The sequence below is a fragment of the Muntiacus reevesi genome, chromosome 16, assembly GCF_963930625.1.
Source record: "Muntiacus reevesi chromosome 16, mMunRee1.1, whole genome shotgun sequence".
NCBI lineage: Eukaryota > Metazoa > Chordata > Mammalia > Artiodactyla > Cervidae > Muntiacus > Muntiacus reevesi.
The window spans coordinates 56,056,031-56,083,549 of record NC_089264.1 but is presented as its reverse complement, the minus strand read 5'-3'; the positions used below and the strand labels follow the sequence as shown (position 1 = coordinate 56,083,549).

Here is a 27,519-nt window from a genome sequence, read left to right as displayed (position 1 = left end):
CAGGCACACAGTCATCTTCACAGAGCTTCGAGGGGGTGTGGGGAAGACGGAACTCACTCGTGCTGAGAAGCAGACACTCGCGGTACTCGGTGGTGAGTGTTGTGTGTGCAAGGAGCACGCCGGCGTTGGACACGGAGCTCACCCAGCTTCATCCAGGCCTTCAGCGGTGGCCAGAGCCTGGGACCGCGTGAGCAAAGGCACGGAGGCGAGACCTGCCTAGACATCCTGAGCGCTGGCAGGGCTGGCAAGGGAGGGGTGGACTCAAGACAGTCAGGAGGAAAGTAGGCTGAGTGCGGGGGCTAGGGATGGCGGGGTGGGGGTCAGGACGGCCCCTGGTTGTAGCATGGAGGATGCCCGCTGCGATGGAAGGTGCAGACACGGGAAGGTGGTGCAGAGCAGGTCTGTGGGCCGGCGTGCACACGTGGAGATGCAAGTGCCGGCGGGTGGCCAGGAGCCGCCGCATGGTCGCCTGGGGCACAGCGGGGCAATAGGACAGGCTTTTCCGGCCGGGCCTTCACAGTGGCCAGTTGCCTTCAGCAGATAGATTCCCGTTCCTTCCCAAAGAAGCCAAATCGTTGTTGGGGAAAATCTGTCCTAGTCTGCAAGAACATCACCAGCTCTTGCATTGAGAAGTGATTAATAAATTCATCTGTGATTATGCCGACAAACGGGGATCCAGGGTTGGCAACACCCTCCAGGAAACCACTGTCCATTACCAGATGGGGAAGTATGAGTGTCTTATTTCTCATAAACCCTCTGATCTTTTAAACTGCTGTCCTCAGTAATAGCAGTGAGAAATTTAGTTGTGTGGCATGGTTTTTTTGAAGGACAGGCACTGTCTTTTCCATCAGTAAAGCAGATCCTGAAATCCAGTGCCAGCCGCAGGCTCACCACGGAGTCTGAGCTGGCAGTTTATGGGGTGATGCTGCCACCGCCACCCCAAGCCCTGGAGTGAGAGGCGTGAGTAGCAGAATCAACTGTCTTTGACGGGACTTCGGTCTGCGGTGTCCTTCCGTGTCCCTGTGACTGCCTGTCAGCCTGCTCTGCAGCCGTGGGTCGGATCCAGTCTCTGGGCACGTGTCCACACGTCAGAGCCTGTTCTGCTTCTGCTGCATCATCGTACGTGTCACAGCATCACGCATACACACTCATGCTCCGCTCAAGCCTGTGTTCTGTGATCATTATATTTATAACCATGACATTTGTTGTTACTAGATAGAAGGTTCCCATAAAGTTCAGTCTTCATTATGTGCTGTTCATTAAGATTCCAGAAGCTCGACAGACAGAGTCTGGGGAACACTAGTTATTTTAGTCAGAAATGAATTCCTCACATCCGCACAACTGCTCCTCCATTTGAGGCGGCTGCTGACACTCGTTTACTTTTTTAACCACTGCGTTCTCCGTTGCCCCGACACGCCGGCTCCTAGCTCAGTTAGCGCTCGTAACTAGAGGGTGTGTGGCAGAGGCCCCCTGTTCTGATGGACGCCCAAATTTTGTCTGTGCAGAGATTTTGCTTACGTAGCCAGAGACAGAGATACCAGGATTTTGAAATGTCATGTGTTTCGATGTGACACGCCCGCCAAAGCCATCGCCACCAGTCTGCACGAAATCTGTTCCAAGGTAAGCGGGTCGGCGCGGGAGGCCGGCTCCTCGCTGCCGAGCAGGGGAGGGGTGTGGGGCGGGAGTCGGCGCGGCCCGGGCGAGCCCTGGGAGCGGCACGCCGACCACCAGGCCCTCCAGAGCGGTTCGCCGTCTCTCTGAGGCCGCTGTTGCTCTCACCGGCGCTCCGCCTACAGAGGGAGCAGGGCCGTGGTCCCCCGCAGGCCGCTGGGTCTGGTAAGTGGCCCCGCGGCAGCCGGGGGTCAGCACTTGCTCCGTGTCCCGCGGACGGCTGTGGCCCGGAGGGCTACAGAAGACCCGGGTTGTTGGGGTGGTTCCGTTAGCGATGGAAGAAGGCGGCGTTCTGGACAGTCAGGAGAACGCCGGTTCCCCTGGGGTACCGGCACTCGCTGTCCCCCCCAGAGAAAAGGGCACAGTTCTCAAAGTGGGCGGCCCGGAGATGGGGGCCGGGGGCCCGGCGGTGGACTAAAGCTGGTTTAACTTGGAAAGGAAGCAGACAGCCCACCGCCTGGAACGGCTGAGGACACAGGGTCCGGAACCACGAGCCAAAGCTCCGTTTTCTCTTCATCAGATTATGGCCGAACGGAAGAATGCCAAGGCCCTGGCCTGCAGCTCCTTACAGGAAAGGACCCACGGGAGCCTCGACGTCCCCCTGCAAGGTAGGGCTGCGCGCACCGCCCTGGGGCCGGCGCGCCGCGTCGGAGTCGCCAAGCGCAGGGTCTCGGACAGGTGTCCCTCAGGACCACGCGGGGCCCTCCAGACCCAGGCCGAGCCTGCACCTGGGGCCTCGGGTGCGGCTTAGAGCTGACTCTGTGTCAACAGGGTTAGATACTAAGAACCAGGATGAGCTTTGTTGTTGGGCAAAATTGAAGAAAATGACCTTTCGTGGCTTTGTAACTCATGTACAGCCTGGGGCAAGAACCAGCTAGTTTAAAAATATGTGGGTTGATATTTTGGGGGGCTCTGTTTAGTCATTCTTCCTGTCTCTGATTGCACCCCTTTGTCATTAAATTTCCTCCGGGCCTCAGCCTCCCCTAATAAACTGAACACCTGAAGTTGCTCCTTAGCACACTTCCAAGAGACCGTCACAGCTTAGCACATAGATTCCAGTTCCTTCTTTCAGTTGCTTGCCTACCTAGAAGTGAAAGGTGATGGGGTTTTATTTTCTCTTGTATACAGCCGGTTAACAGTGTTGTGATAGTTTCAGGTGCATAGCAGAGCGACCCAGCTGTACACACACACGTGTCCATGAAAGGTGAAGGTGGTTTGATTGACGGCCCCGGTGTCTGGAAGAAGAAGCGCTGTTCCTATAGAATGATTGCACATTCACCTCTAGAAACAGGATGTTATGTGTATGTTGGAACCACTGAGAAAGATGTGTTGTTTTCTTCCCTGTAGTAGATTTTCCAACACCAAAGACGGAGCTGGTCCAGAAGTTCCACGTGCAATACTTGGGCATGCTACCAGTGGACAAACCGGTCGGTATGTGAAACCCTCACGGGCTTCCCGCCGGGCAGGTGTTCGGCGTTCACCCCCCATGAGGGCGGCATCTGCTGTCGCACGCCTCTGCCTTGTCTTGGCCAGACCCTCGCCCTGTCACCAGCCCACAACAGTCCTGGTCCGCAGAGCAGCAGAGGGTTTCCCTCATGGCTCCGCGGTAAAGAGTCCGCCCGCCAGTGCGGGAGACACAGGTCTGGTCCCTGGTCCAGGAAGGTCCCACGTGCTGCAGAGCAAAATAGAATGATAACCAAAGAACAGGACAGACTAAACTCCTCCTGCTTGTGCTCCCAGCATACAGGGACCTGAACAAGGAGAACCTGATTTCTCATTCACCCAGCAGTTCAGAGGTGCAGAAGCCAGGGCTGTGGAAGGGCCCTGCTGTTCTGAGTCAGAGCGTCTGTCTCGGGCCGGGGCACCTGCTTCAGTCCCTGTCAAGCGCCGGGCGGGGACGGGAGGCCTCACGCTGTCCCGTCGAGGTGTGTCCCAGAGGTACACCCAGCATCAGCAATCAGCTGTGTTTCGTAGGTGGAATTCAGTTGCTTGGCCATACCACGCTCGAATGAGACTGAGGGATGTCCTCTTTTTCTGGATAAAAAAGGCTATGGAGAAATCAGAAACCTCACGTACTGCTGGGGTGGATGCAGAATGGCGTGGCTGCCCTAGAAATCAGTCTGGCAACTCCTCAGAAGTTAAATGTCGCATTATCATTTGACCCAACGGTTCTACTCCTGGGCATATACCCCGGTGAAATGAAAACATCTGTCCGCACGAAACACCTCATACAGGAGCGTTCACGGCAGCATCACTCATAATAGTCAAAAAGCAGAAACAGCCCAAATGTCCATCCGCTGAAGAATGAATAAAAAACATCTTCATACAGTGGTGATTATTTGGCAATAAAAAGGAATGAAGTGTTAGACTTGCTGCAACATAGCTGAACCTTGAAGACATCATGCTAAATGAAAGCAGCCAGTTATAAAAGGCTGTACCCTTTACAATTCCACTTATAGGAAATGTGTCCAGAGTAGGCAGGTCTCTAAAGATAGGACTAGAAGGCTGGAGGTGATGGAGGGTGACTCCTGAAAGGTGTGGGGTTTCTTTTAGGGGGTGATGAAAATATTCTAAAACCATGGTGATGGTTGCACAATTCTGAATGTACTAAACACTGAATTTCGCACTTTACATGAGTAAATTGTATGGTATGTGAATTACGTTGCAAATGAAGTTGTTATTACCACCCACCAAAGATAGCTGTGGGAACACTCAGCCAGAAGGCCCACTGAACAACACATACTCTTCGTGTCCAGGGGCCATCTAAACTTGGCCTTACTTAAGTAACAAGGCACAATAAAAGATGATCAGGGTAATCTGGCAGAGGCTGGTTTCTGTTGGACACACATCCCCCCCCTCCAACCCTTTGCAAGGTTCCTCGCCTAGAAAAAAGGTAGCAGCATTTGAGTACTGTTTCTGCACTTGGAGCTGCGGAATCTTAGGAGTGACAGTCTGGTTAGACAGGACATCACACACTACATCTCTGGAAATTCTCCGATGACCGTTTTTTCTGTTGAAAACGCTGGCATTTCTTTTCTTTTGAGCCGTGAAATGCTCAAATGAAACGTCTGGGGCTACAAAAAAAAAGTCTGGGCATAGCTGCTACTGGGTGATTTGGGTCCATGTTTGAGAGTCAGGAATAGCTTCTGGGCCTTTCTCAGTGATTACTTCCACCCACAGGAATGGACACCCTGAACAGTGCCATAGAAAGCCTGATGGCCTCCTCCAGCAAGGAGGCGTGGCCGTCAGTGAACATGAGTGTGGCCGACGCGACTGTGACCGTCATCAGCGAGAAGGTGAGAGGGTGGCAGGTACAGTCGGCCTGTCTGGGATAGAGTGCGGGCTTCACCTATGATAAGCTTCCCTGAAACTCAGGCACGTGCCAAGGCTTGGCCTCCGGGGAGCTGTGCTTGCTTGTGATTCAAATAACTTAATGAAAAAAAAAATCGCCCTTTGTGTCTGGATCCATGCACACACCTCAGAGGACTCTGTTCTAGCGCTCCTCATTCTTCCTTTGTCCAGGAGATGGGAATCATTTGCTCGAGGTGACTGTATGAAGTTAGCAGTAACTCGCTAATGGGGTTGGTTTTCTGACCACTCTGCAGGCTCCAGCATTGATGGGGCTGTGTTCCCTGGGGGCTGGGGTGCAGTAGATGCGTCTGTTGTGGAAAGGTCCTGTGGGAGCAGGGGCCACTGGTCGTCTGGAGAGAGGCCAGCACCAGCCTCAGACACAAATCATCTCCACTTTGTGGCTGAGGAAACTGAGGCACGGAGGGGTTAGCAGCTGCCCCCAGGCACACAGCCAGACGTAGCCGGTCAGCTGTCCATTCTGCCTCTGTGCGGCCCCTGCCGTGAGAGGTCACACGTCCCGTCTGCTCTGGCTTCTGTCCACTAGCAGCCCGCCTTCACACCCAGTGCAGTTTCTGCAGATGCTCAAAGAGCCTGCAGGCCTGCTCCGCTGGACCTCCCCAAGTCCGCAACACCGGGTGCCTTCTACCCCAGAGCCTTTGCGGACGCGGCTCCCCTTGGCCTGCCCAGGTCTCAACAGGAGTGTCTTTCTTCCGAGAAAGCTTCCCACCTCTCAGACCAGCTTAGGTTGCCTGTTAAGCGATCCCACGGCACCTGAGTGAACAGTTCATAAGTCCAGATGTTCATGAGCCAGAAGTCAACATTCTGGACATATTTACTAATTTTCACAAATTACAAATGGCTGTTGCAGAGGATATAGGGTTCATTAGAACGAGTTCCAAACATTTCTTAAGTCAGCATCATGGATGTCAGTTTGTGAAAAAGAAAAAACATTTGGTAACTTTGTTTTACACAGTTTTAGACAGAAGTATGATTCAGTGGTTCCCTGGGGGCTCAGATGGTAAAGAATCTACCTTCAATGCAGGAGACCAGGGTTCAGGCCCTAGATCCGGAAGATGCCCTGGAGAAAGGAATGGCTACCCACTCCAGTATTCTTGCCTGGAGAATTCTTGGACAGAGGAGCCTGGCAGGCTACAGTCAGTGGGGTTGCAAAGAGTCAGACACAGCTGAGCAACTAACACTCAGGATTCAATGTGCTGTTGAGCTGGGAAGACCTGGGTAGAAAAAGATCCCGTGAATCCTCTCCTTTTGGTACTCTGGGGTTTCCAGTGGGTTCGCCAGGACAAGTGGATTCTATGTACGGGCAATACATAAAACGTGTCCATGACACCATTCCCACCCACAGTGAAGTCACAGGCTTGGAGTGGGGTGGACAGAGGCCAGAACCCTCACCCCTGGTTGTATGTGGTTCAGAGTAGACTCAATGTCAGAATGAGGCACCCACAGCAGGGAGGCCTCTCCAGACACATTTAGAAACTTCCCTTTCTAGAAAAATACAAGTCCATTCTAAATTCAGCCTGGCTGTAAGGTTTTAAATACCATTTCCTCCGTGCAGCCAGTGTAAGCCAGTTCTGTGACTCACGGTCCGAACGTGTCTGTGACCGCGGCCGGGCCACTGAACAGGGTCTCTTGCAGAACGAAGAGGACGTCCTGGTGGAGTGCCGGGTGCGCTTCCTGTCCTTCATGGGCGTCGGGAAGGACGTGCACACGTTTGCCTTCATCATGGACACGGGGAACCAGCACTTCGAGTGCCACGTCTTCTGGTGTGAGCCCAACGCCGCCAACGTGTCGGAGGCGGTGCAGGCTGCCTGCATGGTGAGTGAGCCCGCTGGGGGGTTCCACCCTCGGGCCCTTGCTTTGTCTGATGTGCCCTAAGTTACAGCAGAATTTCTACTTAAAAGAAGCTAAAAGTCACAGCTCTAAAGGAAGGCCTTGCTGTCTGACACCCCCGTTCCTGTGGACAGAATCGATCGTGATGAGCAGTTTGCTGCCTTAAGAGGCCAGGACAGCAGGAAGCAGCAGGACTGGCTGGAGCCCAGTTCTTCTGAGACTCCAGGAGCCCTGGAGACGATGCCCTTCAAAGCCAAGGATCTGAGGATTCTCAATTCTTGACCCCTAGTTTAGCGTGTGATCAGGAGATGCTGGTCATGTGTGAAATGGGGCCATATTTGGAACCAAATCAGTAATTTTTTTTTAATTCAGTGTATCGGATGGTCTTTATTTTAGATAGTTGGTCTAAGTGCATTGTTCTTGTTTATATCTATGAACTCTGTTCTTACCACAGCCCTATAGGTAGTTCTTTTTTATTTATAACAAAATAGAGGCTCAGAGGAAAGCACGCCGCTGGGGCGCTTGCTTATTTGTTTGGGCTGGGGGCAGGCCCCGGGACAGAGTTGTTAAGTGATGGAGCCTGTGTCTGCCCCCAAGTCTGGATGGAGGCGTGACCCAGAGCAAGCGGGGGCCCTGGAAAGAGCTGCGCCTCAAGTTTCAGGCGAAGGCGTGGCTGGAAGCTTGCCGGCGGGGCAGCTGGCCACTTGGGGAAGGGCCGGCCCCAGGGCGCGTTGGTGAGCGCCGGAGCCTCTGCTCACCCCCGGCCTCCCGGCAGCAAGGCCGAGCCTCTGTGCCCCACGTGTGATTTCAAGCAGAAACACCGCGGTGTCCATTCCACAGACGCCGTCTGAGCTCTGCTACTCCAGCCCCCGGGAACGTTCTGGTGAGGAGGAGGGAGCCTGAGCGGAGGCCTCCAAGCCCGGGCCCAGGCGCACCTGCAGCAGCAGGCGGGGTGGAGGGAGGGGCTGGGGCCGCACGCCGGGCGTTGCCTTCAGCAGTGTTCCGCAGGAGAGTGGACAGACCGCGCTCCCAGAGGGCGAGAGAAAGCGGGGAGGGCTCCGAAGGCGCGGCTGGGGGGCGCTGGCCGGGAGGCGCTGGCCGGGAGGCCGGGGAGCGACAGAAGCCGGTGATGGAGGCTCGCGGGCGGGCGACGAGGGGCGCCGCATCCGCAGCCCCGCGCTTCCCCCGCTCAGCCCGCGTGGGTGGGCCGGGCTCCGGGCAGTGCAGGGAGGACTAGCATGCGACCCCTGAGCCACGGAGTCCGGACCGCGGGGAGGGGCAAGAACCGCCGTCGTCCTGTGGCGCAGAAAGCGCTCCCAGTGTGAGAGTGCGCGGGGCGGAGGTGGCCTGGGGGAGAGAGCGGCCCGCAGCAGGGTCGGGTCGGGGTGGAGGGGTACGGAAGCACGCCGCCGGGGCGCTCCCTCGTCTGTCTGGGATGGGAGCCAGCCACCCGCAAAGCCCGATTGAAGCGGGCGTCCTGTTTGTTGGGCCAGGGTCTCGGTGGCAGTTGACGATCCTGGAGCTGGGCTTAGCCCGCCGAGGGGCTTGGAGTGACTGAGACCCTCAGGAGATGCCAGGGGTCCGGAACGGCCGGGGGCGGTGCAGGGCTGGCTGTTTCTTTGCAGGCGGCAGGCCGCTAGGCTCGGGGCAAGGCAGGGGTGGGCGGACGGCAGGGGCAGAGGCGGGGGCAGGGGCTCGGAGGTCTGTGCCGGGCACTGTTGTGGGCTTCGCCCCCACCACCGTCCTTTGTCAGGGAAGCTTCCCCTCGCGTACTGTGGGGCCAGGACTCCACCTCAGATCCACCCGATATAACGAACCGGGGTCCAGTGGAGGGACACAGGGAGCTGAGGTGGGCTGAAGGGACTGTGTGCACAAAACAGAAATTGGGAGAATCCAGCCAAGCAAGAATGGATGGTAACTGTGTGTGTGTGAAATTATAAACAAATCGTAACAGATTATTTCAGTCAAAATGAATGGCTTTTAGTATTATACATTTTTAATGCTGATGACAATTAAATAATCAGCTCTATAACTGGTTATAGTTTGTTCTGATTCCAACTCATTGTCGCTTCTCTAGAAATAATTTCTACTCTTTTACTATTTTAATTGTAGGAGGGCCACGGGCTAGCGTGACTCAGCCAGTCTGGTGTAGGACATTAGGGATAAACCTTCCTTATTCTCTGGGTCCAGCATTTCTGACTGGGTGTCTTTCCTCTTGATTCAGATCTGCATGGCTCCCCATCTGAAATACCTGTGTGTGAATGCATGCAATCTGAAGTGTCTCTGGCATTAACACATTCTGAATTTACTTAATTGTTAGGCATATTTTGCAGCTGAGTGGTAGAGGCCCAGTTGAAAATGTTTTGATGGAGTTCAGGGTGAAAGGGAGAGGGGTCCTCTTGAAACCCATCGGGCACAATTCTGACCCACCCTGGATGTAGCATAACTGACGCTGGGAACTCCCCGTCCAGTGTCCCGTGGGCCATACCTGCCGTTTACAGAACTGCGCTCTGGAGGTGTGTGCTTCTGGTTGCGATGCAAACCTAGAGACATACTTTACACACACACAGGAGACGTGATACACTGCTTTTCACGTGACTGGGTTGAAAGGGGCTAATTTTGTAGCCCGTGGGTTATGACAGAGCATTGTGACAATAGCCTCGCTGTAGGAAAGTTCATGCTTCTCAGAGACATCAGCCTGTTTCACAATTGTTCTGAGGAACCTATTACTATTTCAGTAGATTTTTCAGAATCACCTTAAAGTGCTTGGATTTTAAAGTGCTGGGATTAAAGAGGAAAACTGATTCATTTTAACCTTCTAATTTTGAAGAACTAGTTATCTTTTCATTGATTCAAAAACAGGTGGATTGTGTCTTTATATTTCTGAAGGATAGACCTGTCCTTGGTACCAGTGCTAATGTATTTTTAAAAATTAATCTATTACGATTAATGTATCCTGAAATCTTAATACAAAATCTTTTTAAGTTAAAGCAGGAAACAGGAATGAGAACAAATATTTATGAATACCTTCTGTTTTGCTAGGCCTCTTTGAGGCATTCTGCAAGTATTTCTTAATTGTAATACTATCTTTTAAGGTCCCCATTCTTCACCCGTTTAACAAATGAAGAAAAGGAGGCTCAGAGAGATTTAGTAACTTGCCTGGGGCCATACGGTTCCCGCGTGAGCACCAGATCCAAACCCTGCCCTTTCTACTACACTGCCTCTCAATTAGCCAGGAGCACCCCGCTTCATTTCTTGCCTAAGGAAACAGTTCATACTCTCCCAATCCTTTTTGTTTTTCATCAGCTCATCCTTTGATTAGGAGCTGTATTAATCACAGCCTATCAATACAGAGAACGTAAAGAGAATTTAAAACACTCTACATTAAGGACAAAACTAATAAACTCTTGGATTCATGTTTAGGAGCTAGGGTGTGAACCTCTGGGAGTAAATATATTGACGAATTAAAATCACATTAAACAGGAAGGAATGATACATTATTAACAAGCATAAAACTTTTTTTGTTTTCAGTTACGATACCAGAAGTGCTTGGTAGCCAGGCCACCTTCACAGAAAGTTCGACCGCCTCCCCCGCCGGCAGACTCTGTGACCAGAAGAGTCACAACCAATGTAAAACGAGGGGTCTTATCCCTCATTGACACTTTGAAACAGAAACGCCCTGTCACGGAAACGCCATAGCTGCATACGTGAGAGGACGCTGTGCCGTTTGCTGAAGGTTGAATAGCTACACGAAAGAGGAGCTGATCTCTGGCCTTCCATTCAGTCGCTGATGCTTTGTCTTCAGAGAATTTATCCTTAACCAAACAGTGTGAGACAAGCATGTTCTCCCGTCTTGCCACCATCGTGTGATATGAAAAGAAGCATGACTAATTTTTTTTGCTGTTGGTAAGTTACATCATGAGCAGTGGAAGGTCCCTTTCTTATTGTAAATATCGTAAACCTTACGTAATTTCACTCACACACACACACACACACACACACACACGCACGCGCGCGCGCGGGGAAGAACGTGGCCACATCCCTCCCGGTGAAGATGCTGGATCCTTGGAGTGAATGACACCTGAGTTAGTTTCACTGTCTTCTTGACTGGATCTGTCACAAGCAACTGTTCAGTCCTACAGCACCTTGCCCTGTTTTCAGCGTTGGATTAGACACTGCATACTGGATACCATTGAACGGCTATAAAAATTGGATGACAAACTTTTGTTTTAGTTTTTCATAAAATCAAACCTTTGGTTGACAGAACTGGCTGTTGGCATCAGAAGAGAAGCCAGCTGGCAGCTTTCCTTGATGAGCTTCTTGACACATGGACACCCATTTCATGTCTACAGCTGTTTGTGGGATATTGGGGGGGGGAGTGAAGCTTCACAATTGAAAAACTAAATTTCAGAAATTAAAATCGAACAAAAATAGCCTTTCTGTTTAGGTGGCTTTCAAACTGATTAAGAAAAAGATTTCTAAAATCAGAATACATTTTGGGTGGGACATTATTCAAACTTCTGCCTTATATTGTACAATGCAGCTACAGAGTTATAGTTCACTATGGCCATTCTCTACATAAACAACATTAAAACGAATATTCCTCGTAAGCCTTTCATCCTTAATTTGATAATTAGCCAATATGCAATCTGGAGTTGAGGAAATGCCATTTTCTATCGTAGATCTCCTCCACCATGTCATGTTGCAGTCCCCATTCTAGGTAAACGTTCTGCCAGGATTCTACATCTAGCTCAGTCTTACCCTAATGCTTTTTGCCCAGAAAGCTGTCTGTCCATCATATATTGTCCATGGCAACAAACTGCATTACATTGAACCTTTCTGCATTTATGTGTTTAATATTAAAATTTGTTGAACTTTAGATATATTTTTAAATCTATATTTTTTCCATTTATCTTCAAGATTTAAGAATTTCTTATCAGAGCAAAATATACATAGGAACAATGTACTATTTAACAGGTTTCCCAAAAATAGCACTTTCCTGCTTCTTTATCAAGACAAGAGACTTCGCTGTAAAGATATAGATTTAGACTCTTGTTGATACTGTTTAAGTCGCTGAGAAGCTGAATCTAAACATGCTTTGTTTACTTTTCAGTGATAAGATTGTCCTTTTATAGCGTCATCCAGTTATAAAGGCAATGCTTTATGTTTATCTACTGCTATGTACTTGTCAGGATGGTTTCCACATTTTTGTCATCACATTTGAGCCTTGAGGTAGAGAAGGTAATAAACACATTTGAGAAATAAAAAATATGAATTAAAGGGGCTCAACCACCTAGCCTAAAACCTCAGGAGAGTGAGTGAGAAAGCCAGGACTAGAACTCATGCATCTCAACTCCCAGTTATTAAAGTTACGCTGCTTCCACACAAGTCAGGAGGAGCCTTTTCAAACTTACTCTGAGCATACCCAGTTATTGTCGAGAACCCTAAGGGCCCCTGAATAAGCAGGGGAGTGCGGCCAGACTACCTGTGCAGCGGAGTGAAGCATAAAGCCATGCCCCCTCTCGGCCCAGGACCGTCTTCCTGCGCGGTGCCTCAGACGTGTGGCAAAGACAGCACTCCACGTGCAGCGCAACCTGCTCCGCCACCGTCTGTCCAGAGACGACGTTACGTGCGGCAGAAATACTCCTATTTCATGACCCTTAGCCAGCAGAGAACATGATGGAGTGGGTAGGTGGCCTCCCGCCCCTGTTCCCTCTCAGAACTCTGGAGTTGTTTTCTAGCGCCCTAGAGTTATGACAAAAAAGGTGCCACTCCAGCAATGAAGTATACTTCTCACCAGCCTATATACTGTTCTGTGGAAGTTACCAGTAACATCCTAAGAAATTACGTCATTAAAGGAATCCTTACTGTGCCCTTCAGAATTCAGTCACGATGATCTTTCATCTTGACCTCCACAGTGAAACATTTTCGTGTGATAAACTTCAAAATTCTTAACTAGTGAGCCACTTTTATATTGGAAATCTCTACCAGAGCCGCACTCATTGTTAAGGCATATGTTTGTTTTCAGGATCAAGAATACTGAGCTAGCTTTAAATAGCAAACTGATCTATATATGCAATTATAGGATGCATTAAGATGAATGATAGCCTTTACATACTGAAAACTTTACTGCCGATATTTTGTTTTAAAAATAGCTTTGCATAGTAAATGCAATTACTTTTGTAAAACTGATTATGTTAAGCCGTATGTTCAGACACTTTCTGCCATGGCCAAAAAGTATGTATGAAAGTGTGTGTGAAAAAAAAAAAAAAAAAAAGAAAGTGTGTGTGTATTTTCTGTGAAAGGGTGCCAGTGTTTTATCTGATATTGTAGTGACACTTCAGTTATCTATGCATCTTTGTATCTGTGATTCGGTAAACAGGCGGCCATGTTCACTATGCCTTGTATGTCTTATCATTTTTTTAATTAACCTGTTAAATACAGCTTAAAATATTTTTATTTTATTTATTCTATTTTTACTGAAATATACTGCATTATTGTGTTTAATGTATTATTATCTTTACTGGATATTATCTCTCAATGTATCCAGGTCTAAGTAATCTCAGTGAACTATACATTGCCTCAAAGGTGGTTTTGTAATGATTTGTAGTCACATTTTTATTGGAATATGTAGAAGAAACGGCAAAATACTTAGAAGTTTCTTTTTATTTTTTAAAAGCAGCTAGATAGACGCATACTTGCCACCTCATATATGTGCTCCTTGGCCACATCAGGGGGAATAGCCAACATGCCTATGGCTAGAAACTTTACTTTGCAAACTTAAAGCACTGCTTGGTGCTTCATTTTTATATCCTTCACAACACGTGTGAACTTACCTAGAGACACACACATGTCCTCATGCCCTTCATTTCCACCTGAATATGTGATCAACCGTAGCTAACTGGGACCATTGTTTTTTGTTTATGTCTGTCTGACTGCATGAAGCAACGTTAGACCCATTCTCATTAAAATAAGTTCTTGGTGATAAACTGCTGGCACTGCTACTTTTTAAAGAATGCCCCTTCCATGATTTTAAGATGAGCATTTGTACAAGCCTACACAAGGCCATCTGCTAGAAGCCCTGAGTCTGTCCTCCTTTTCCTACATGACGCAATCACTTCCTAAGCACCGCAGCACAAAGTGGAGATTTCATTAACAATGTGAAAGACATTTCCCTAACTGATACCAGCACAGCTTAACTAGTAAAAGCATGAGCTCTCCAGTTTGCCGGATTTACTCCACCCAGTACACAGCTAACATGTGTTACACAGCCTGTAAAATGAAGTTTAATTTATTTCAGCTCCAGAGAAAAGACACTGCACAGACTTCATCAGTGAGAGCACTCCCTGCCATCCAGAGCAGCTTGTTTATCCCAAAAGAACATTTGGTTTTGCTTTTGGCCACTTCTGCTGTTGACCACTTTTACACATTTAAATGTAATATGTTGTGAGAATAAACTTAGCTGCGTAAAATGTTCGGCTCATTTATCTGACATCAGTTATATATATCCAGGCACAGCCATAAAAATCTCCACGCCAGCCATTTTATTTTCAAATTATTCTTAAATTTAAAACCATTTTAGTAATGTAAGATCTTGCTTTGATTAGCTGTTGTATATTTCTACCTGGTAAGAACTAGAAAGTAACTTTAAATTTTGAATAACTCATCACACTGTCCTTATTTGTTACTCAGGAAGGACATCTGGCATTTTGGACTTAGCGGCCTATTTAGTCGCCAACTTGATGCTTGTGTATGCACTCTTTCTAGTATTAAGAAAGTCCATTTTTACTTTAAGACCCTGATGTCAAAGAATGAAAGAGTTGTACAGGCACTAAATCCAAAACGAAAAGTAACTGGAAAAACAGTATTTGAATCTGGTTTAACTGTTAGGCATATAGAAGAAAATAAATGTAATTTAAAGTGTATACCCATTTTTTTTGTTCATCTTGCATTTCCTCCCATAGTTTATCTTTTTTTCTCAAAGGCAGTTACTCTTCAAAGAGCAAAATTTCAATTGGTTTCAGTTATTATACAGTGGTAAATAATTACAGGTTAAAAATCTGAATTTGCTATTGGGATATCTAAATACCAGTAATTTCATTATTTTAGTTTTTGCAGCATTTTTCTCTTAAGCTGAAGAAAGAAAAATGTCAGTGTAATCAGTATTTTTCACTAGAATTCTAGCATATTGTTTTTATCCAAAGTTTTTTTCCCTTTTTACTCTACTAAAATATTTAAACAATTGATCACGTCCTTCTTAGAAGATTCTCAAAGAAGAAAACCACAGGCTTATTAATGAAGGAATGGTTTAATACAGAATCTCCATATACTTATAAAGAGAAAAATAATTTATGACAAGATTCATGTTATGAGATACTGAAGCTGCCAACGCTGTGACATGACATGAACTGCACGCTGCTCTAGAGCTCAGAAAAGCGCCCTGACCTGCTCCATAACAGGGCGAGTTTTCTTCTCCTAACTTATCACAGAAAGTAAAAATCTTGGACCTGCTACTCTGGACAGTGGCGTGCTCTTCAGCCTGGGGCAGAGGGGTGAGGACAGGGAAGGGATAAAAGATTCCTGGGATAAAATATCAGGTCTTTACTGAACAAAGTTCAGTTCAGCTGCACTTGCCTCCCAGAGGCATGGAAGGCTCTGAGCCGGTGGTAGTAAGAGGAAACCATACTCTGATATCAGAGCAAAGATTATATAGTTTTTGATTTTTGAAGTTAGTTAAATAAGCTGAGCATTTAAAACATTTCCATAGTTCTTAAGTCATAGTTAACATGAAAATTCTTTTGGGATTTAAAAATAATATGTCTGGTTCAAGTATAAAAAGTCATGTTTCATTGACATGCATTACTGATTAAGTATAAATCTTCAGCTAAAGAAATTTATTACTACTAAATGAAATCCACCATTTTTATCCTCACTTCAAGTGAGGAAATTAGAGCTGAAATGAACACTAGAGCTGAAACAGACCTAAATATTCATCTTGAAGAAGATAATATTCTCCTAAAATCATGACATCTGAATTGAAATTTAGGAATTTATATAACACTATTCAACACAACTGGATTCTGAAAATAGAACTTTAAATTCAAACTTTATAAATGTGTCTATGAACATGTTCTTAAACAGCAGGATTTATAGTGTAACTTACTTGATTTAATATCAATTTCTGTTGCCATGATGAAAAAAAAGTCAATAGACCCAGAAATAATAACCATAACCAGTTCTTGGAAGGCAACTGATAATAGTCGAGATGAACTGACTTTTAATATAATTAAAATAGTGCTACAATATGTTTTAATTGAGCATCAGAAATGATTTAGCAGGGCTTCACTACTGTGTGCCATCTGAAATGACTGTTTTCACCTGATCTTTGAATAGACCCAGAAACTTGTACACATTTCTTTAACAACAGGTGTGTCACTGATATTCAACAGTTTGACCTTGTCCTCAGAATTACTGCTTAGATGGAAATTTGCTTATAGTCTTTTTTTTTTTTTAACAACAGTATTTGGCATAAATAGTCAGAAGGGAGAGCTTATGTTCACTATGCTTAGGATCCTGGAAGCTCTTCCAGTGAGAAAGTTTTCACCCTGAATGGATATATGAACTAGAACATTGGGCCTTTCTGTTTTTCCTATTTCTACTCAACCTCAGTCACATTACAAAAGATCAACCTCCACAGTGATTGAAATGTTTAAACTACAGCTGACTCGATACTGAAGAGTGATCTAAGGTCTGTGCAAGAGCATCTTTTCCATACTTACACTTGCTAATAAACCGCCTCATAAATTAACTTTGAAAAGAAGTCTGTTACAAGGCACACACTGTTTCCCTCGTGGAAAAATTGCTGCAGCTTTAAAACCAGTGTCCTAAGTCCAGACTGAAAGTTACCAAGAGTGAAACCAGTTCTAACAGCTGTCTAACCTGCAGACTCTGGGGGGAGAAAAAAAAATCTATTCCTGACCCTGTAGAAAAAATGCAAGACACTCACAGCTATGGTCGAGGATGCCTGGGTAGAGAGGAAGGTAAGTTTTCTTTAGGTTTTTCCCGTCTTCTGGGTATCGGTGGTGTGGAAAGATAGCCAGGCAAGACAGTCTTGGGCCCAACCCAACGATAATAAAAATGCGGAGTTGGTATGTGAGATCTGATCCCTTGCGGACTGGGAAACGGCAGCATGACTGGAGGCAAGGCAATCTCTATGGGTTTCAGTGGAATCATTCTGTCTTCTGGCCGAGGTCTCACAAAGTTTGTTGGCCGTTCATATGGTCTGGCAGATGTGTTCTTCATAATTGTAGGCACTAAAGGATTGGTGGTGGGCCTGCTGGGTTTTCTGACCTGTGAGGAAGACCCCACTTGATTTGTATTTTTCTGTGGAAGAGATGTTTTTGTTGTTAATGTCTCCGACTGATTAGCACTCACATTAGTTTCTCGGCTCAGGAACTCAGCAATTTTCATTTGGATGCCACTGTTATCAGCGATGGAAGATTTTGGTAGTGACATCCTTTGCTGCTTCTTCTTCTTCTCCCGTTTTGAAGATTTACCCAACTCAATCCCCTCCAGGAGACCCTTTGCTGCTGCACGGGCCAAAACGTCTTTCACAGACACTGTCTCAGATGGGTCCCGCTATAATTAAAGAAGCCGTTAGTAAATGGGGGAGTTAACTGTTACCATGTATATCACAAATACTTATCAGTGTTTCAGTAAAGATAAAACAGTATCATTATTATGCTAAAAGAAATAGTTTTTAGGCTTCAGTCCCTACTATATCCCAAAGCTTCAGGAAATTCATTGTACTTAAACCTCCCCATTTGTGAACCTGATAGAAAAGAAAAAAAAAACCCAGAATTACAGTTTATTTCTTATCTGTGAGCTAAAATGAACTAGACGTTGACAAGTGCTTAGAGAGGTGGGGGTGGAGAGTAAGGAAGGGAAGAATACTCAGGAGAAGCATAAAGATTAAAAAAACAGGGATTTTGGCCACACAGTAGTAATTCTTTTTCATGCCCTTTAGGTATTTATGAAATAAGCATACCATTATGAAATGTTCATAAAGTTCCTAGGTTCCTTGTATGAGGCTTTGTTGTTTCTTAATCCCTAAGTATGAAATGGACTGGGGTTTTATCCTTACCTCCCTTGTTAGAACAGAAAGAAAACAACCATTGGTAATTTCAGATGGTTCCATTCTAAAAAATTTGTCAGTAGACAAATGTATTTCCTTTAAGGAGCACAATGGAAGGACAGGGGGACTAAGCCTGCAATAGATAACAGCAAATAATTAACAGTTAGAATGCTTTATTTGCCAATCAAGGGAGACAGTAAATTGCAACAAAGCACGCATGCATGCACCATTTGTTTAAACAAAAATCCCAAATAAGAATAAAATGTCAAGAGGAGCAAAGAAAATGGCAGAGCACAGCACGATGTGGGCCAACCTCCTCTCACAACTACGCAAAAAGGAAAATCTACATGTGGGACGATTCTCACAGAATATCTACTGAACACTGGCAGAAGACCTCAGACATCTGAAAGGGCAATAAAATCACATAACCAGGGAGGACAAAAGAAAAAAGAGGGAGAAAAGGATTGAAACGGAACCTGTGTAAGAGGAAAGGTTCCGGCACCCTGTGAAGTCCCTTCACCAGCAGGGAGAGCCCCTGGGACAGAGAGGGAGCTTCCCCGGAGCAGAGCGCAGAACCTGCCGGAGCAGGCGGTAGCCAGAGACCGGCACAGACGGTCAGCGCCTCGCTGTGCACTCCCGGCCTGAGACACACGTCCACTGGTGCAAGCAGGGGCTGCAGGCTGGAGCTCGGGCTTCTGAGGGCCAACCTGGGGACAGGCCCGGGGTGGCTCTGCAGAAACAGCCTGGAGGGGCTGGATTCTGGTGCGGCTGCAGCCAACAGGGTATGCAGAGGAAGCCCGAGCCCGCCACAGTGGTGATGTGCCACTGTTGAGGGCATGTGAAGGGAGGGGCGGAACCTGCCTTAGCAGCCTCTTTCCCGCACACGCACTCCAAGACAACAGGACTCGGGCTACAGGCGTTCCAGGAGCAGGCGCCAATCACTGCGTGAGCTCCAGGAATTGGCATGAGCCACGGACAGCATCACAAGTTCCAGGGGCATCAGGAGGCTGCCACTGAGAGCTCCGCGTGTGGGACTAGGTGCTCCTCTGAGAGAGAGTGCCAGCAACTGCATCTGCACACACTCCATCAGTGGGATGATGGACAGCACACGTTGAGGAAAGAGGCAGCAGGCGTTCATACTGAAAACAACCCTCACTCAAAAAATACTAGACCCACAGAAGCTACACAGGGCTGCTCCCACATATAAACAGCCCTCTAAGGCCACAGAAGATAGTTCCTAAAAGGTAAAAACATGCAACCGGGAATACTATACCCAGCAAGATTATCCTTTAGAACAGAAGAAGAGATAATTTCTCAGACAAGCAAATACTGAAAGAATACAGTAATACTAAACCTATCCTAAAAGTAATATTGAAAGGCTTCTCTAAATAGAACAGGAGCAAGAATTTATAAAAAAGAGAAAATCCTAACTGGAAAGTAAGTCACGTAAGCCAGCTAAAGGATAAACTATGTAAAAGAGACATCAAAATCATAAAATGTTGGGGAGGAGAGTAAGAAAATGTAGTTTTTTTTTTTTTTTTAGAATCTGTTTGAGCCTGTATTACTATCAGTCTAAAGCAAGTTGATACAGAAAGGGGTAAACATACTTGAAAAACAGAATAACCACAAGTCAAAAACATACAACAGATTTACAAAAGACAAGAGAACACAAAAGGAAATCACCAAATCACAAAAAGGAAAACAAAGGAAAAAGTAACAGAAGAAACATAAAATCAACTGGAAAACAAGGTTTAAAATGGTAATAAATATATATCAATAATTACCTTCAATGTCAATGAACTAATTGCTCCAAACAAAAGACAGAGTGGTAGACTGGATTTTTTTTAAAAAAAGAGCCTACAATATGCTGCCTTCAAGAGCCCCACTTTAGGACAGACAACACACAGATTCAAAATGAGGGGATGGAAAAAGATTTAATGCAAACAGAAACGACAAGTGGGGGTTGCAATAACCAAATAAGACATAATAAACTTGAAAACAAAGGCCAAAAAGAGATATATAATAATAAAAGAATCAATATAAGAAGAGGTTTTTACACTCATCAACATGTATGCACCTAATATTATCATTGTTCTTCAGTTGCTAAGTTGTCTCCAACTCTTTTGTGAGCCCCACGGACTGCAGCCCGCCACGCTCCTCTGTCCATGAGGTTTCCAAGGCAAGAATACTGGAGTGGGTTGCCATTTCCTTCTCCAAGGGATCTTCCTGACCTAAGGACTAAACCCACATCTCCCGCGTTGGCAGGCGGATTTTTTTACCACTGAGCCACCAAGGAAGCCCTGCACATAATATAGGATCACCCAAATATATAAAATACATACTAACAGACATAAAAGGAGAAATTGGTGAGAATGCAATAATAGTAGGAGATTTAACATCCCACTCACATCCATGGACATATCTTCTGGACAGAAAATCAATAAGGTAACAGATCCTAAATGATAAAAGAACAGTTAAAAATGCACAGCCAATATTCTCTAGGGGTGATCACATACTGGGGCACAAAACAAGTCTCAATGAACTTAAGAGTATAGAAATTATCTCAAGCTTCTTTTCTGACCATAATGGCATGAAGCTAGAAATCAATCACAGAGAAAGAAATGAGAAAAAAAATGACCACATGGAGACAAAACATGTTATCTTAAAAATCAATGGGTGAATGATGAAATCAAAGAGGAAATTTTAAAATACCTTGAGACAAATGACAATGAAAACACAACAAAATTTATGGGATGCAGCAAAAGCAGTTCTTAGAAGTTCATAGTGATAAAAACCTTCCTCAAGAAACAAGAAACATCTAAAACAACTTAACCTACTACCTAAAAGAATTAGAAAAATAAGAACAAACAAAACCTAAAATCAGTAGAAGGAAGGAAATAATAAAAATCACAGTGGAAGTAAATAAAATAGAGATGGTGGTTCCTTAAAAAACTAAAAATAGAGCTACCATATAATCCAGCAATTCCACTCCTGGGTATATATTCTGAAAAAGATGAAAACTCTAATTCAAAAAGATACATGTATCCCAATGTCCATAACATCACTATTTACAATAGACAAGACATGAATACAACCCAAGTGCCCATCAACAGATAATTGGCTTAAGAAGATGTGATGCTATATACATATATAATGGAATATTAGCCATAAAAAGAAAGAAATATTTCCATTTGCAGCAACATGGGTAGACCTACTAGAGAATATTATACTTAGTGAAGTCAGACAGAGAAAGGCAAATACTATATAACTTAAATGTAGAACCTAAAAATAATACAAATGAATCTATATACAAAATAGAAAGACTCACAAACATAGAAGACAAACTTAGGGTTACCAACGGGAAAAGGGAGCAGAGGAAGGGACAAATCAGGAATACGAGATTAACTGATCTGAACTATGATACATAGAAACAGACAAGCAACAGGATTTACTGCATAGTAAGTACAGGGAGCTGTATTCAATATCTTGTAACAGTGGAAATATATATATATAAATAAATATAATGGAAAATAATCTGAATATATATATTCAGTTATATATACAAATGTGAGCTTCCCAGGGGATCACATGGTGAAGAATCTGCCTGCAATGCAGGAGACCCAGATTCAATCCCTGGGCCTAGAAGACTCCCCTGGAGAAGAAAATGGCAACCCACTCCAGTATTCTTGCCTGGAGAATTCCATGGACAGAGGAGCCTGGCGGGCTACAGTCCACGGGGTCGCAAAGAGTCAAATAGGACTGAGTGACTAAGCATGCATATATATACATAAATATATTTCAGTTATATACAACTGAATGATGTTACTATATGCCTGAAATTAATATAATATTGTAAATCAACTATACTTCAACTTAAAAATAAAGAAGAAATCTAATGAAATACAATACATACAGATTTTCCTCTCTTTTTGCCATATTACATTCTTAGAAACATCATTCCTGACAGACAAATCAAATCACTCACACTGATGAATCTGGTTATACTGTGCAATAATTCTCTTTGCTACTAGATGGTGATTTAGTTTCTGGTATGTTAAGAAGCTGGCAGAAATAAGGTTGGCTGTTAACTACCAAGAAGAATTATTAAGTAAGGAAGTAAAGAAAGAAGGGAAATATAGATGTGGTTAACATGTCCACCTGTGAACTGGCAAAGGAAAAACATCAAATTAAAAAGAGGGAGCAAACCATATGCCTATTAAGATCCTACTGTAAGAATTACAGGGACATTCCCAGTGGTCCAGTGGTTAAGAACCTGCCTTGAAGTGCAGGGGACGCAGGTTCGACCCCTGGTTGGGGAAGTAAGAACCCACATGCCCTGGAGCAACTAAGCCCACAGCACAACTACTGAGTCCAACATAGCCAAAGAAATAAATAGTTAAAAAAAAAAAAAAGAATTACAGGACGAGTTCAGAACAAGGGAAATAAGTTAAAAATTGGAGACATTTTAAAATACCTTATTAATTGTCACAGTCTTGAAGAAATAACTGGTGTCATATATTATTAATAGACATACTCCTTATCTTGATGTCCAGAGTTTGGATGGAGTATTACGGTTTTTCTTCTCTACCCCTAGTTTAACATATCATTTTACCCAGAAGCTACTATGGTTATTCAGGCTATTTTTATTTCAGTCCTTGTGGGTGCCAAAGGCTAAAGGGGTCTAAGAAACATATATTTTCAGGTAATAAACATCCAATTTTCTTGCTACTTTCTAAGGTTATTTTATACTTTCCTTCTATTGAAGCATGTATCTAAGACTCAGGATATAAAGTTTATATTCAATTTACCCAGAAATCAATCAAGTCGAAGCTCAAATGCCTTTAGCCTTATTTGACAATAATAATAACAACAACAAAACAAATCTTTTAGTGTACAATAGAATTCACATACCAAGCCATTACAAAGCTTTTACAGAATCTACTTTAAAGTTGTAAGAAGTTAGGCTATTTGGTCATATTAAAGTCTAATAAAAAAGAAATGAAATGCCTTCTAACTTAGAAAATCGTAATTTTTCACTTTCAAAAATATTTAGTTGAGTTGTTTAGAAGAATTGTTTCTTTCTTACCTATAAGGTTGTACTTTATTCCCATGGTCTTGAAATTCCAGTGCTTTCTTAACAATAGCTTCATTTTCCTCTGGATAAACTGAACATGTGCAGTAAACAATAGCTTGAGCTCTAGTAACTATATTTAAAGAAGATGGAAATAATATAATGACTCCATTACAATCGTGACCAAATCTCTTGTGTTTTCAGTGGTGGTGTGGTTTACTCACTAAGTCGTGTCCAACTGTTGCGACCTCATTGCAACCTCCCAGGCTCCTCTGTCCATGGAACTCTCTGGGCAAGAATACTGGAATGGGTTGCCATTTCCTCTCCAGGGGATTTTCCTGACCCAGGGATTGAACCTGGGTCTCCGGCATTGCAGGCAAACTCCTTACCAACTGAGGTATGAGGGAAGCCCAGATATCCGTACTAATACCACACGGTTTTGATGGGTATGATGTCTACAGATGCTTGCATGGCTCCCCTTTAAAGCATGTATTAGTAATATAGTCTTGCCAATAAATGAAGTAAATATAACTGGATCAAATAGAAATTGAAAATCCAATCCATGTGACCAACCTTACTACAAACACAAGCAAATAAATACTGCAGATTACCATAGCTTGACACTTCCAGCCATTCTTCCAAAAGCCACATCGCACAACTAGTTAAAAGGACTCTAGAGACAGACTTAGGTGTGAATCTGAATTCTGTTATTTACTGATTTATGAACCTGGGAAAGTTACTTACCTCTCCAATTCTTCTACTCTAAAATGAGGTAATATTACTACCAGCAACTTGCTCACTTATTCACATTTACCAAGCACGTACTACATGCTAAGCACTGTTCTTACTATTCAATACATACACACAAAAACCCCGGCCCCAGGGAGCTTATTTTCTATGTTTCATTGACATGAGACATAAACAGGGCTTCCCTGGTGACTTAGTGGTAAAGAATCCACCTGCCGATGCAGGAGACATGGGTTCCATCCCTGGTCCAGGAAGATCTCGCATGCCGTGGACCAACTCAGCCCGTGAGTCTGACCTGAGCTCTAATGCCCATGGGTTGCAGCTACTGAACCCACAAGCTGCAGCTACTAAACCCATGTGCTGCAGCTACTGAACCCATGTGCCTAGGCCCCTACTTCACAACAAGAGAATCCACTGCAATGAGAAGCTGGTACACCACCGTTAGAGAGTAGCTCCTGCTCTCTGCAGCTAGAGAAAAGCCAGCACAGCAATGGAGACCCAGCACAGTCAAAAATAATACATAATTTCGAAAAGACATAAATAAATAAGAAATTTTGTAATTCCTGGGTGGTCCAGTGGTTAGGACATAGCACTCTCACTGCCAGGGGCCCAGGTTCTTAGTTCCGATTAGGGAACTAAGATCCTGCAAGCTGCGCAGTAAGACCCCCCTCCCCAAAACTAAAGCATTAGGAGGTGACAAATGCTATAGAGAAAATCAAAGCAGATAAGGAGGATGGTTAGTTTCAAGAGATTAGCTTGCAATTTTAAAGAGTAATCATAGAAAGAATTTTTTAAATATATTGTTTATCAGCTCCCTAATCTTCCAACCAACTCATTTCATTAATCATACACATACTATCATATTCAAAATAGTATTTATTAATAGCATCAGTTAAAAGGACAGAACTCCTCCGTGTTTTTCTACTTTGCCTTATTTCTACTTCATATATGCTATATCTTTATATATTAAATCATCTATACCCTATACTAACCTTTGAGCCTTTGGAGGTCAGGATTTATCCAAACTCATATTCTTAACAACCGACTTAATACCTGACCCAGAGAAGACATTTGATAAGCATGCACTAAGTTAATAAAAGTTAATGTAATTTCTCAGACTTCTGGATTTCCACATCTAAGTGTGAAAGGGCATTGGTACTCAAAATCTAAATGTAGGAATTGAAGCAATAATATAAACACTTAAATGGCCTTGTTACTCAGACTTTAAGAGATCTAGGCTTTATCTTTAACTCATCTCTTTTCTTTTTAGTATTAAGAAAAGCAAGAGTTTGATTAAAGTTGGGATTATAGAAGAGTTGTTAGGGCAGATACAAAACAGAAAAATTACATAAAAAAGCCAAACAAGAGAAACAGAGAAGATGAAATTATACAACAATTGATGTACGTAATTATTTCATTTCAGCATTAAGAAGCTGATAATTCTTCTTGCTAACCTATGTTTAAAATGATAGTAAAGCATATATTTTTGAGACTTAGATTGGTAAAACTAAATATTTTGTTATTTTAAGGAACTATGACTAATGCTTCTGGAAAATCCACTTATGGTTCACATATCATTGCCTGAATATGATAAATTAAGTATTAATGTTTCTAAGATTTACAACATATTTTCAGTTTGTGCTGACAGCAAACTTACATTTCATGGCATGTGTTAGCTGTTCATATTGCCGTTGAGCAAGAACATGAAGTTTATCTTCTGATGGGCCTCCTTGAGAGAAATCTTTAAGTAAATCTGTATCTAAAAACAAATAAATGCTTTTAAATATATCACTATTAGATTTTTCATATATTGCTGTGATCACATTATTTAATATTTTAATCATTTTCCCTATTAATGAATTTTCATAGAAAATATTTATTAAAAATACAGTATTATAAAAATGCTGACTTAAAATTTTAAAATCTGAATTGATAATTTTGCTTAGTTTTAATATTACTTTTCTTTTATTCTCCAAATTTTTATCATAGAGTTATCTAACCAGCCAAAATAAGTTATTTAGGCACAAAAGATAGAAGGCAGTCAGCCTGAGTACAAATAAAGGGAAAAAAGATTTATTTTCCAAGGCAGAAGTTGATGGGCTACAGTCAGATCTGAGTAAGAAAGAATACAAAAGAATACAGTTAAAAACATTAGCTTACTAAAAGAAATCTTGGAAGAAAAAACTTCAGGGAAGCAACTATATGTCTTTATAATAGATAAAAAAAACAAAGGATCAAGAAATTCTTACAGTAACCTTTTAAATTTCTAAAACTATTTTTAACATATTTCTTGATAATATTAACTAAGATATATTGACTACTACTCTATATAGATTATTTTATGGAACAACCCCTTGAAGCATTATTATCCCTTTTAGCACTGAGAAAACTGTTCAAGCGTACATTAAATAAGTGGTCTACGGTCATACAGCTACTAGATCAAACCCAGGTTCTAGCCTGGCAATCAGACCAAACCTCCAAGCCCTGTTTCATTCTGCCCCTCGGAAACTCCCTGGAATATGTGCTAAGTCACTTCAGTCATGCCCGACTCTTTGCTACCGCCAGGCTCCTCTGTCCACGGGATTCTCCAGGCAAGAAAACTGGAGTGGGTTGCCATGCCCTCCTCCAGGGGATCATCCCGACGCAGGGATTGAACCTGTGTCTCTTACATCTCCCGCATTGGCGGGCAAGTTCTTTACCACCGAGCCACCAGGGAAGCCCCCTGGGAACATGAGAGGCAATTATTTATACCATACACTGGGCTGGTCCCCATTCCAGAAATACTACTAAAGGTCAATTAAACTTCATTCCTTTCCAATTTGGTTTTACACTGCACATTTTTCTAAGTCTTTAATCACTTTTTAAAGGACTATTTATACATTATTATACTCTAAAATCATTATCAACTTACCTTTTTCACCCCACTTTAAAATAATTTCAAGTGGTTAACAAAGATCAACTTCATATGTTCTTCAAATATAGGAAATTTTTTAACCATTCTAAAAATGGTTGTAATGTTTTTCAATATTAAAATGTTTGTCAAACTAATTCATGATTTCTCATGAATCTAAGCTTATGATCACTAAATTTATGACTAATATTTTTACCATAATCACTAGGTCAGCAGCTCCTTATTTGCTCTGGCTATTACCTCCTCAAAGAAGTTTCCTTCAAAACCCTCCTTTTTTCCAAGCTTGCCAAAGTCCACTTCTTGGCTTAGCTGGTCACCTCGTCAAGGATTTCAAAATATTACCATATCTAGGAAACTTTATTTCCCCTTTTTGTCATTTGTGGTTCCCTTTGGGCTTTTCTCCCCTAGACTCTAGATTTATTTTGTTCTACATTCCCACTTCAAGATGGCTCAGGATAAGGCCAGTCTCACAGGAGTTCTAAGCTCGAGTTCTCTTGACTGCAGTGCTTATTGTAGCTGCTGCTATTACTTCCTCTCTTCTTTCAAAATTTAATTCTTCTCTGATCTTTTTCCAAAGTGAGTGTAGGAATTTTCTCAGTCTACCACACTCCCCTCTGAGCTGGTTATTCTTCTGTTTAACTCTCGTGGAAAGAAATTTTCTGTAGCAAGACAGAATTCCACATAGTTCAATATAAGCCCAGTTAAAAACTGTGTGGTATAGTGGCATTCTTTCTATAGTGTAGTATAGCGGAACATGCTAACTAAGCTGAATTTGAATTCCAGCTT

At 43.7% G+C, this 27,519-nt stretch overlaps 2 protein-coding genes across 14 annotated transcripts in view; one reads left to right on the top strand and one right to left on the bottom strand.

The window, feature by feature from the left end:
* APBB2 (amyloid beta precursor protein binding family B member 2) overlaps positions 1–13,859 on the top strand; it is a 357,434-nt gene extending 343,575 nt beyond the window's left edge. For 10 of the 12 annotated variants that reach the window (XM_065907600.1, XM_065907601.1, XM_065907605.1 and 7 more), the window contains 6 exons: positions 1,506–1,620; positions 2,192–2,279; positions 3,019–3,102; positions 4,852–4,967; positions 6,676–6,855; positions 10,402–13,859. In XM_065907600.1, coding sequence (XP_065763672.1) covers positions 1,506–1,620; positions 2,192–2,279; positions 3,019–3,102; positions 4,852–4,967; positions 6,676–6,855; positions 10,402–10,569 — 751 coding nt within the window. In that variant the 3' untranslated portion in view covers positions 10,570–13,859. The remainder of the gene's footprint in view (positions 1–1,505; positions 1,621–2,191; positions 2,280–3,018; positions 3,103–4,851; positions 4,968–6,675; positions 6,856–10,401) is intronic. The other 2 variants (XM_065907606.1, XM_065907603.1) reach the window with 1 other exon arrangement.
* A 1,067-nt stretch (positions 13,860–14,926) lies between these two features.
* The window catches only part of NSUN7 (NOP2/Sun RNA methyltransferase family member 7), a 38,587-nt gene continuing 25,994 nt past the window's right edge, over positions 14,927–27,519 (bottom strand). For both annotated transcript variants that reach the window (XM_065907609.1, XM_065907610.1), the window contains exons 9-12: positions 25,480–25,581; positions 23,091–23,208; positions 18,014–18,137; positions 14,927–17,508 (exon numbers count right to left, since the gene is read on the bottom strand). In XM_065907609.1, the coding sequence (XP_065763681.1) occupies positions 16,879–17,508; positions 18,014–18,137; positions 23,091–23,208; positions 25,480–25,581 (974 nt within the window). In that variant the 3' untranslated portion in view covers positions 14,927–16,878. The remainder of the gene's footprint in view (positions 17,509–18,013; positions 18,138–23,090; positions 23,209–25,479; positions 25,582–27,519) is intronic.